This window comes from Psammomys obesus, unplaced genomic scaffold (assembly GCF_907164565.1).
Source record: "Psammomys obesus unplaced genomic scaffold, mPsaObe1.curated_primary_1811, whole genome shotgun sequence".
Taxonomy (NCBI): Eukaryota; Metazoa; Chordata; class Mammalia; order Rodentia; family Muridae; genus Psammomys; species Psammomys obesus.
This window is the reverse complement of record NW_026596427.1, coordinates 1,632,818-1,645,561: the sequence shown is the minus strand read 5'-3', so window position 1 is coordinate 1,645,561 and position 12,744 is coordinate 1,632,818. Positions and strand designations below refer to the sequence as shown.

General features: G+C 35.2%; 1 protein-coding gene across 1 annotated transcript in view; it reads left to right on the top strand.

Moving 5' to 3' along the window:
* Window positions 1–747: 747 nt before the first annotated feature.
* Window positions 748–12,744, top strand: part of Il1rapl1 (interleukin 1 receptor accessory protein like 1) — a 944,588-nt gene continuing 932,591 nt past the window's right edge. Inside the window, exons 1-2 of the mRNA XM_055597800.1 lie at window positions 748–769; window positions 1,437–1,716. Of these exons, the coding sequence (XP_055453775.1) occupies window positions 748–769; window positions 1,437–1,716 (302 nt within the window). The remainder of the gene's footprint in view (window positions 770–1,436; window positions 1,717–12,744) is intronic.

The following is a 12,744-nucleotide window of genomic DNA, read 5'->3' as shown; positions in this document are numbered from 1 at the left end:
TAACAAGGAATTATTGTCTTTAGGACAGTCATGCAACTCTTTGGGAAGAGAAGATGGTTTAGTCTCATGTTGTTCCAAAGCCTCCTCTTTGTCTTTCCTCTTTCTCTCTAACCCTGAAAGTTTCACTTTGTCTCATGCCACAAATACAGACTGTCTCTAATTAAAGACCATACAAAAAGCATGATGCTACTGCTTTGTCCCATTTTCACTCTAGAATTTTACTCACTGCACCATTTTCAGTTTAGCTTATGGTCCAAGCTCACCAACACTGTGGTGTCCTTCACTGCTTCCCAGAATCTCATGTTCCTTGTTCGGGTGCCAAACTGCCTGAGCTCAACAGGACAGTCAAACAGTACCTGAATAGGGAGTGAGGACCGAAATAATTAAAGCAAGATACACTACACGAAGGATCAGTTCCAGAGGGCTGTCAGTAAGAGTGCAGCAGCAAATTATCACACAATTCCTTTTTATAGGCAAAGCAAAAACAAGTCACATCAATACAAGCAGCTCTCCACAAAAGAATAAGTATCGAGCCTGTAAATGTAAGGGCCCTGATTCTATCAGAAGGAGCCATAGCGTTCTGACCTCATCTAATTCCAAATACCTATAACTAACTGTTCCTCTCTCCAAACACCAGTATAGTATGTTGTTACTGCCTCCATGTATACAGGCAGAAGAGTTACAAAAACATCCAGTTCACAACAAAATAGACCCCTAATTAATAAAAGATTGGTTGCCAATGTCCAAATGAAGAAAATTGAAATTCCAAGTAATGGATCCATTATTTTTGACCACCAAATCAGAGATGCAAGCACTATTGACAATGTATTGCCATGCTTAACTGAATGTTAGAAATCACAGTTTTACATTAGTAGAACTTTATGGTAATACAACTGCCCACAGAGGTTACGAGAAACACTAATGTTCTCTGAAAAAATTGTAATTAGAAGTTGTCTTACCAAGCTGCTGAATACCACTCAACTCATGAAGCAGGTGCTGGGGAAGCCATGCATCCTGCAAAATCTTGTCAAGTAAGCACACTAGAAGATCAATGTCTTTCCAGCCACCTCTACTGCCAAAGCTTCAATATTGCATAACAAAGGAAAAAATGTTTTAAAGGCCCGGATTTATTTTTACAGAGTAGAGTAAATAGTGTATTTATAACAGAACAGCAACAAATAAATAATGAGTTCAGTTATACAAACTAAAATTAAACATTAGACATAGAAAGTAAACAACACATTGTTTGTGGGCAGAGTAAACTACTTTTGAGGATAATTGTCAGTGCTTTCATCACTGTTTCTTGAATAATTCTGTCTCAATACTTAGCCCTGTAAACATTTAAATTAGTGAGTGAATGAATGAATGAATATAAATGTTGCTAATTCTTTTCTCTAATGATTTTCTTCCCTCTCCTTTTCTCTTTATTGCTTCAGCTGATGGATGCACCGATTGGTCTGTTGATATCAAGAAATACCAAGTTTTGGTGGGAGAGCCTGTTAAAATCAAGTGTGCGCTCTTTTATGGTTATATCAGAACAAACTACTCCCTCGCCCAAAGTGCTGGACTCAGCTTAATGTGGTATAAGAGCTCTGGTCCAGGAGATTTTGAGGAGCCCATTGCCTTTGATGGAAGTAGAATGAGCAAAGAAGAAGACTCCATTTGGTTCAGACCAACATTACTACAAGACAGTGGGCTTTATGCCTGTGTCATCAGGTACCCTTTTAATTAAATTATTATTGACTCCATGAAACTACATAGTGTTTTCTAATGCCTAAAGTTTTCTGCTATAACTTTCAGCTATACTTATTGTCTCAGTATTTGCATGTGTTGCACCATATTCAAATTTAGAATGTAAATCATAAAAAGATGTCATTGGAATTTATATTGAGACATTATTTCAAGCTTATGAAGAAAAGAGATGCCATCTGGGTGTCTACTTCTGTTGCCAGAAATTACTAAAGACTATGAAATAAAATTTATAGACGAGGTAAATGTTGCAAATAAAAAGTAAGTAAAGTCTTGTAGAAAATTTGCACAGTTTATTACTAAGTGGGCTGTAATATTTTGTTATTGCACTTCACAGACAGACAGAGCAGAGACGTTTCTGGTTCATACACATCTGCAAAGATGGTTTAGGCAATGGTTTGTGTATGCATGTGTGTGTTAGGGGGTACTTGAGCACACACAGGAAGAAGATGGATATCTTCGCCATATTAGGGAATATAAAGGTTCTGTTCTAGAACCTTTTTGTAATTGACAATTACCAATTTAAAAAATTCCCAAGTCTCCTTGGGCAAGGATCAAATTTAGTAACAAATATTTGCTATTATTTATAAAAGAATTAATTGCATATCTATACATTTCTTCAGCCTAATATGAAAACTATGCAGTTTACTTAATAATAATGCATCAAAAGAGTATCCACTTAACACATTATCATTTAAAAATCCTGTTTAAGCATGTTTAGCCTTTCATGGACTGTGAATCACAGCCTACATGAATGATAGTGGATGCCCTTCAGAAGTTGATTATAAAGAAGGAAGATGTACTGAAATCTGTGTGTGTGTGTTTTTGCCTTTCTTAATTTCATTGTTTTTTGTTATACAATGAAAACTCTAGAGCAGTCATCTTTGAACTTGGACAAAGTCTCTAAATTACTCAACATTTCTCTTTAATTAAAATTCAGCTTCTACTTCTGAAATTCTGATTAGCACTAATCACTGCTGTGTCAAATGAATCACCTCTACAATATTATGGCTAATGCTGGACCATGGCCACAGACATGTTATAGTGTTAAAATACCTCAAAATCATGTAAGAGTTCAATGAAAAAGAATCTTTTAAAACACAAAAACATGCATTATAATTTGGAAGTACTATCAAAAATATAGGTGAATGAATTGTATAATTCATTGTACAATACTTTTCTAAAAGAACATCTTTTGTAGCTCTCTTGGGCAATGCTTGTTTTCTAAGGTTCTAATGAACCTTTTACATTTACACATTATTGTTATCATGAATAGAAGTTTTTGGTGAGTATTGATAAATAATTGCCATACCAGTACAGGTAAGGAGTACTGTTTAGACAACCTGTCCATCATGCATTATTTATTTAATTTCATATTTTTATGTGTCATGTAAAAAGTCAGATTACTATATAAAACACATAAATGTGGGGTCTTCATTCATCTGAAATTAATTATGTTGAATGTTTGTATTCAGACAATCATTTCCATCATTTCTTTTTATGGTGAAATAATGTATCACATTAGTACTCTGAAGTGCAAAAAGCAGTGACCTGCAATTCTTTTATATGTTTAAATATAACCTCTGATCCAGTCCTCTGAGAAACTGCAATAAAATGACCCTTGAACTTAGAATTCCAATGATGAATGAAAAGCTGACAAGTTTTCAAAATGATGGCATTTACCATCTGTTCATATGTCTACATTTTAGTAGAAGGTGAAACTGAAAGGAAAACCTTAAAGTTTAATGTGTGCCAAGCAGTATTCCAGAGAACATGACAAAGTGAAGAAATATTTACTTTCACCACTGAAATTCAAGCATGCAATTGATTGGCAGCTTATGGTGGTATATCTTCTTTTTCCAATTTGGAAAATAAAGTACTCAAAATCTTTATTAAAAGCATTTAAATCAATATGGCTTACTGCTGATGGGTATGAGCCTAAGGACTGATAGTTGAGTTTCTGCTATTTGGCACATTGTTAGCAATCAGACAGACCACAACTTTCTTTCTGAATAATCCACTAGTAAGGAATTTTAGAAGTTTCAAAGCATTAGCTTCTGAGAAAAGCTTTCAGAGGGCCTCTGAAAGACCCTACTCACCAGTGTATCAAAGGAGGTACTGAAACTCATAGCCAAACTTTGGTCACAGTGCCAGAATCCTTATGGAAGAGGAAGGAGATAGAAAGACCTGGAGGTGAGAGGAATTCCACAAAGAGAACAACAGAGCCAAAATACCTGGACCCAGAGGGGCTTGCAGAGACCAATACTCCAACTAAGGACCATGCATGGAGAGGACCTAGACCCCCTGTTCTAAGGAATCCCATTGGCTGCTAAGTTTCCAGTGAGTTTCCTAGTAAGGGGTACAGGGGTTGTCTCTGACATGAATTCAGTTGCAGGCTCTTTGATCACCTCCCCCTGCGGGGTGTAACATTGCAGGCCACAGAGGAAGATGATGCAGTCAGCCTTGAAGAGACCTGATGATAGTAGGGGAGGAGGTCCTCCCCTATTAGGTGACTAAGGAAAGGACATAGGGGAATAAGAGAGAGGGTTGGTGGGACTGGGAGGAGAGGAGGGAGGGAGCTGCAGCAGGGATACAAAGTGAATACATTGTAATAAATAAATATATAAATAAAATTAAATTAAAAAATAAGTTTCCCATTTTTCTCATAAGTGTATGGTATTAACTTACAAATGTCATAGTTTAACAAGCCTTTACATACAGCTAATTCATATCCACACCTAAATATATGCAGTGAATTAGTGTAAGACACAAAATTATTTATGATTACTATTAGTATAATAAACAAAGTTTTATTCCCTTTTTTATTTAGTTGGTAGTTTTGAAAGACTAACACTGCACAGGTTTTCCCAAGTTTTGTTCAGCAGTGACATTGCTCTAAACTGGATTCCAATATCATAATAAGGATAATGCCATGAAGACAGTCAAGATATAGATTAACGCTACCAGTATAAAGAGGTCTTCTCTTCTTTCATAGCCATTCTTTCTCCCTAAGTAATATTCCACTCAGTATGGAAGACATCAAACAGTACACAATCACTTGGAGTTGGATTTTTCACTCAGAATAACTACTTTGAATTCCATGTAACTGTTGCATTTCTTTTGATTTCTGAATAGTGTTCTCTGGTATATATATATTTCAGTGTTTATTAGATCACTGGATAATATCTGGTCTATTTCCAATGTAAGGCAGTTAAAGCTAAAATTTCTCCCAATACTACTAACCAACTTCTACAATATCAACACAGTGGTGATTATGTATTTAGTGGTCTGAGTTTCATAAGGAAACCCTATCTCAAAATAACAAGCAAACAAAAACAAAACAAACAACAAACACCTACAGCTTTGTAAAATGAATATTAGCTTTACTTTTTATGGCATAAATATCCAAGAGTAAATAAGACAGTTATAATCATAAATTTAAAAGAAACTTGTCAAACTTGATATCTTACTTACTTACCTACATCAGTGAAGAGACACCATAGCCAGTGCCACCTATAAACAATTTTTTGGGGTTGGCAGTTTCAAAGGGTTACTCCATGATCATCATAGTGGAGAGTATGGTAGCTGTCAGGTCATCATGATGCTTGACCAGTAGCTGATGGCTACTGTATGTTGAATGAAAAGAGAGAGGGAGAGAGCCTGGGCCTGGCCTGGGCTTTTGAAACCTCAAGGCCCACCCCCTATAATAAGCCTCCCTTAACAAAGCTACCTCTCCTTATCCTTCTCAAATATATCACTTCCTGGTGACTAAGCATTCAAATATATGAGCTAAGCCTATGGGGGACAGTAATTGACAATGTAACTTTGCTGTGTTCATAGTGACAGTGCACAGATAATAGAGTTCACCACTTAATTTCAGTATTTTGTCATTAAAGCTATTCTGGTAAGCTTTTATGATATCTCATTATGATTTTAATTTTCATTTGTCTAATAGTTAATGATGGCTAATATTCTTCACATGCAAATTCACCATCTCTGTCTTCTTCAGTAAATTTTCTGTTAATGCATTTTTCTATTATTTTACAATTGAATACATCTGTCTTCCTTTCTGGGTTTTGAAAAATCTTAATATCTAGATTCCAGTTTCTTTATGAATATGTGATTTTCAAATACTTTGTGCCATACCACAGCTTCACTTTTTATCATTTTTATGTTCTTTGCAGAATAAAGTTCTTAGTTTCGCTAATGCTTGTTCTAAAATTTTATGTATATTTACAATACTTTTTATGTGAAGTAAAACTTTTTTACTACATGTTTTATCTTGATTTTAAAATATATAATAATCATTAAAATAACGAATGCAAACATTTTATTGCTATATATATTACATTTTAGTTTTGGATTCATTTTTGGCCAAGGTTTATATACAGTGTGAGATAAAATTACACCAGTTTGACATATGTAGTTATATTATAGAGCCAAAATTCTAATAGAGTACTCCCACTTTCTTCTTTTCAAAACCATTTGTTTAAAATATGTTAAGAAGTTCTTATAATTATTTAGCTATTGTACAGTTAATTTTTTCCATGAAAATTTTAACACACTCATGTCTATAAAAACCAATCCTATTATTTTATGATAATTGTGTGACACCTATTAGTTTATTTGAGAACAACTGATATCTTAACTAGATGTAGTCCTGGATTATGAATGAAATAGGACTTTCCTTTTTTTTTTTAGATAATTTTCTTTGGTTTCTTTCATCAGCATTGTGTCATCTGAAATATGTAATTACTATAATCAGCTTAGAATTTGTTATGAAAGTATTTTTGTTTTTTGGAGTATTGGTAAAATTTTATATTTGTATTTTTATTTCAATGTGTACATTTTAAAATATTGATAACTCTTTTGCTAATAATTTTAAAAATATGATTTTTCTCATTGTAATATGCTCTTTTTATAGTATCTAGCTAAATTTCCTTTGTCTTGAGTTACTATTTGGAGATCAAATGATTCTCATTTGATATTCATATCTATCAAAAATACTTTTAGAGAAATTCATTTATTCATTCAATCATACATATAAAACAAATATCTGCTGACAATTTTGTGATAAATGTGATAATGTTAAGATATAAATGTTTTTAACTTTTGTTTATTCTAGTAATTTGCATAAGTGAAAATAAATACAGAATAACTTTCTATAGATACTGTAAACATTGTTTAGAATATTACACATTTTCCCTCTTTCAACTAAATATCCTGGGTGTAATGTGAGATAAACTACCTAAAATATGTCTAAAAAATGGAAAGATCTTTAGTGACATAGAACTGTAGTATTTTACCATACAGCTTACTCTGTGCTGAATAATGAATGAATTTTCACCTTTATATAATGTCCTGAAATTAATATTTTTGTGATCTACTCAAATAATATATAGTGATTTTGTTTATGTTTGTTCTTTTTCTACCTTGCTCCAAATTGCTCAAAGATCATCGTTTCAGTGCTCAATTATGAGGTGAAGACAATCCATACAATAATTACTTAAAACGTATTGTACTTTAACACAATTTATCATCTAAACTGAACTCACCTTGGTGGGCTTTCTGCCCTAGTTACGTGTGGGAGAACCTCCTACATTTAAAGGCATCTGAAAGACTCTACCTAGCAGTGTTTCAAAGCAGACACTAAGACTCATAACCAAACCCTCGGCAGAGTGCAGGGAATCATATGAAAGAAGGGAAGTTAGTATGATATGGAAAGGATAGGAGCTCTACAAGGACCAAATATATCCGGGCACAGGGTCTTTTCTGAGACTGACACTCAACCAAGGACTATCTATGGATATAACCTAGAACTTCGGCTCGGATGTGGCCCGTGGTAGCTCAGTAACCAAGTAGTTTTCCAAAGTAAGGGGAACACAGACTATTTCTAACAGGATCTCAAGGGCAGGCTGTTTGACAACCCCCCCCCCCAGGGGAGGAGCAGTCTGTTAGGCTACAGAGGAGGACTTTGCAGCCAGCCCTGAAGGTACCTGATAAAACAGGGTCAAATGAAAGGGGAGGAGGTCCTCCCCTATCAGTAGACTTGGAAAGGGGCAGGGAGGAGACCAGGGAGGGAGTGCGGGGTTGGGGAGGGAATGAGGGAGCGGGACACAGCTGGGACACAGAGTTAACAAAATGTAACTAAAAAGAAAAATAAAATTAAAAAACAAACAAACAAACAAACAAACAAAAACAAAATAAAGACATGCATCTACATGCTAAAAATAAATAAATAAATAAATAAAAATAAATTTTCAAAACATTTTTCTCCAAGTACTATTATGTCATCAGGGTAAGTTTAAAAATCTGTGATCACATTTTCTTTGTTAGTTCTTGATATAAATGACCTTTCTACACTTAGTTCAAACATAGTTGTTCAGAAGTAACTCCTCTTAATTCTAAGAGAAATTAAGAAGACATGTCTTGCACTCTTCCATTCAGCAAGCATTGATGACAGAGCATCATATAACTAAGCTAAATAGTTTAATTTGAAATAAAGGGGTGTGATGTGAGGTACTGATTAGTCACTACCCATAGCACTTTTAGATTCCAATTGGGATATGTCACTGGTTCCATGATAAGATGTATTATGCTTAAAAGAAGTGGTTCTCAGCATCTCTTTGGTACATTTCCTTGCTTTCCAGAAAAATAAAGGGTGCACTAGATCATTTTTAATCTGACCTTCATTTATTCCTCAAATTGTAATTTGTAGTACTTAAAATGCTATGAGGCATTTATGCATGAAATTAAAACCCAAAATAGTAAGTAGATATCACAATGAGGAAAAATATCCATGACAAATGGTATATTGCCACTTTAATATGAAAGTAATGATGCAGCAAAAATAGGGGAGGTCTTCCTCCCTTTCCTTCTGATCCTAGTCTATCAGGTCTCATCAGGACTGGCTGCATTGTCTTCCTCTGTGGCCTGGTAAGGCTGCACCCCGTGAGGGGTAGGTGGTCAAAGAGCAGGACAATAAGTTCATGTCAGAGACTGTCCCTGTTCCCATTACTATGGAACCCACTTGGACACTGAATTGCCAAGGGTTACATCTGTGCAGGGGTTCTAGGCTATCCCCATAAATGGTCCTTGGTTGGAGTATCAGTCTCAGAAAAAGAACCCTGTACCTAGACTTTTTGGATCTGTTGCTCTGCTTGTGGAGCTCCTATCCTCTGCAGGTCTTACTGTTTCCCATTTCTTTCACGAGATTCCCTGCACTCTACCAGAATTTTAGCTATAAACCTTAGCATCTGCTTTGATACCCTGCAGGGTAGAGTCTTTCAGAGGCCCTCTGTGGCAGGCTCCTGTCCTGTTCCTATTTTTCCCCTCTTCTGATGTCCATCCTCTTTGTCTTTCTGAATGTGGATTGAGCATCTTATCCAGAGTCCTCCTTCTTGATTAGTTTCTTTACGTGTACAAATTTTAGTATGTTTATCCTATATTATATGGGACTGGGGGAGGGGCATGGGTGGAAAAGAGGGAAGGGAAATGGTGTTTGGAGGGGAGGAAGGAGGGAGCTACATGTGGGATATGAAGTGAATAAACTGCAATTAATGAAAATAAAAAAATTAAAAAACTATTCAGCAATTCTAAAAAATAAGAATAAATGATAGGCTAGGGTCAGATGGAAGGGGAGGAGGCCCTCCACTATCATTGTACTTGGAGAGGGGCATGGGAAGAGATGAGGTAGGGAGGGTAGAATTGGGAGGAAATGAGAGAGAGGGATACAGCTGGGATACAAAGTGAATTAACTGTAATTAATATAAGAATAAAAATTATATAAAAAAGAAAAATAATGCAGCCAAAAACAAAAAAGAGAGAACACTTAAGTACCTTTAGTCTAGCTCCTTCATTTTGCCACATGAACTTTCTTTGCTATCTTCTCTTGGGGTTATAAAATGTGGGGAACAGTGTTAGGTTACAACTCACATTCTTTTCCTTCATTTGAAGTATTTTTGCTTTCTTATTGATATACTCAATAAATTTTTGTAAATAAAATAATGGATGGGATTAAAGTTCCATAATATACCTTGGAGAAAACACTTACCATAGATAAATTTACACTATTTTATGATTACTCAAGAAAAAATTGACTGTAGCTTATTTTCTCACGAGTCAATTTAACACACTTAAGCTTGGCCTTCACAAAAAGAACAAGATATAAGTGAAAGTCTTTAATGAAAAATTTCAAGACTTTAGTGGATGATATATTGGAATTGCTGACCCCTAAATCAGGCATTTTTTTCCATGGCTTCTTTTTCTTTTTTATTAAGCTATTTATTTACTTTACATCCAGATGACCTTAACTTCCCCTTCTACCCCTCCTCCTAGGCCGTTCCTCTAACCACAAATCCATCTCAACCACCCCTACTCTATTTCTCCTCATAAAAGTGGAGGCCTCCCATGGATATCAACCAGCCTTGGCATATCAAGTTGCAGTAAGACTATGTGCAGACAAGGCAGCCCAGTTATTGCAAAGGGATCCAAGGCAGACAATATAATCTACACTCCTTTGTTCCTAATTTAGGAGTTCCACATGAAGACCCAGCTGCACAACTGTTCCACATGTGTAGGGGTCCTAGGTCAGTCTCATCCATGTTCTCTGGTTGTCAGTTCAGTCTCTATGGCCTCCCTTCCTATGGGCTCAGATTATAAAATTCTATAGGCTCCACAGTTTTTTAATGAGACAAACTCTTTTGTCATATTATGCTTCAATGAGATTTTTGGCTGCCCTGGAGAGGTAACTTTAGTAGGCCACAGAGAAAGAAGATCCAGACATTCCTGATGAGACCTGATAGTCTAGAGTCAGATAGTAGGGGAAGAGAACCTCCCCTATCAGAGGACTAGTGGGGAGGATATAGTGCAGGGACAAGGGAATGAGGTTGGGACTGGGAGGAGATGAGAGAGAAGCCTGTAGCCTGGATATAAACTTAATAAACTTTAATATAAATAAATAGTTAGATAGATAGATAGATAGATAGATAAACAAACAGCTCTAAGGCAAATTAAAAAAATTAAGATGAAAACTAATTACTCTATTTCCTTTCATTCATCAATAAAATTTATCATATTTAGCAAGTATTACAGAAAAGCTTTAATGTGACATAACTCATAATTAAGAGAAAAAATAATTTAATTAATACAGTCATTCACTCTTTTATGTATTGCTTTTCTGAAGATCTAACTCAAGACCTCATGTTTGATAAGCAAGCACTCCCAAACAACAGAGGAAATTATTAAATTGCAAACGTGCCGGTCATGAGAATTATAATGGAGCAAAACCTTTGTTCATGATATTAATATTTTTCTTAATTTTTGAGAATATCTACTGAAAAAAAAAAACTGCTGGGTTTCTTTTTTAGCCACTGATGGCTCAGTGAGTAAAATAGCACTTTCATCAGTTTGGCAACTTGACTAAAATCAATCAGAACCACAATAAAAGGCAAAAAAAACAACACCCAAAAGTTGTTCTCTAACCCCTAAATGTCTCCCATGGCACTCTCCAAAACATACATGACACACAGACAACACACACACACAAACAGAACAATTTAAAATAAAAAATTCTAATGCTGATGCAGAAACTAAACAGGTAAAGATTTGCAGGCCTCGTGATAGCAACTGACCAATAAAAATTCATATAAAACTGAAAATTTGAATATGAAGCATTTAACAACAAGCCAAGCTTTCTTGCAATTCTCATTTTGCATTTTGTTGCTGATTATACAAGGCAAATAGGTAACATTCATTTCTACAGGATAAATAAGGTAAATAGAGTCAATACATGTAGATAAGACAGCAACAGCAAATGGAACTGAGTCTTAGCAAAGTTCAGACAAAGTATTATGTTGAGTCATATTTCTAAGAGAAAGCATTGGGTAGGGGAAGTCTGATTGAGGAAGAAAGGTTTCATATTAAATAAAGACAGAGTTTGGATAACTTTATAAAAGATCAGATGCTGAAAATTTTAGAATTTGCAAGCTGTATATTCTGCACTGCAACTAATCTATCTTGATATTGTAATGAGACATCATATGTACACAGAATAGAAACAATAAGCATGATTCTATTATAATGAAACAACTTACATAACTACATTGTGTTGCAAGTTTGGGTTCTCAGCCATCATTTACTGACATCCCCATATGGAAAATGCTACAGTTAAATCAATAACAACTACTGTTGCTATTAACAAGATAAAAGTCACAACATATTCCTAAAAGTTCAGGCAGAATTGTTATATATCATGGTTAGAAATTCAGCTCTCAATATTAAAGAAGAATGAAACAGATGCTGAGAATTAACTATTGAGCAGTTGTCAAGCAGGGAATATTAAGCAAAAACAATTTTGGGAAGTGATATCATACTTTTTGTATGAATGCTTACAAAAGCTGAAACATTTATGGTTTCAGACTTTAACAACTGATCCATCTATGGAAGAAGAAGAGGGAAGGAAAATGGGATTGGGAGGAAATGAGAGAGGGCTACAGCTGGTATACAAAATGAATAAATTCTAATTAATAAAAAATAAAAAAAATTGGAAAAATGAAAAAAAATAATAAAAAGAGAAAAGCTGAGACAAGGAAAATTGACAGTGAGTTTTTACAGTATTATGGGTGCAAAGCAATGGATGATAGGTTTAGATTATATTTTTATATATTTATTTATTTTTAATTTTTTATTAATTACACTTTATTCATTTTGTATCCCCCCATAAGCCCCTCCCTCCTCCCCTCCAGATCCCACCCTCCCTCCCCTTTCTGCATGCATGCCACTCCCCAAGTCCACTGATAGGGGAGGTTCTCCTCTCCTTTCTGATCTTAGTCTATCAGTTCTCATCAAAAGTGGCTGCATTGTCCTCTACCGTGGCCTGGTAAGGCTGCTCCCCCCTCTGGGGGAGGTGATCAAAGAGCAGGCCAATCAGATTATGTCAGAGGCAGTCCCTCCTTCCATTAGTATGTGACCCACTTGGACACTGAACTGCCATGG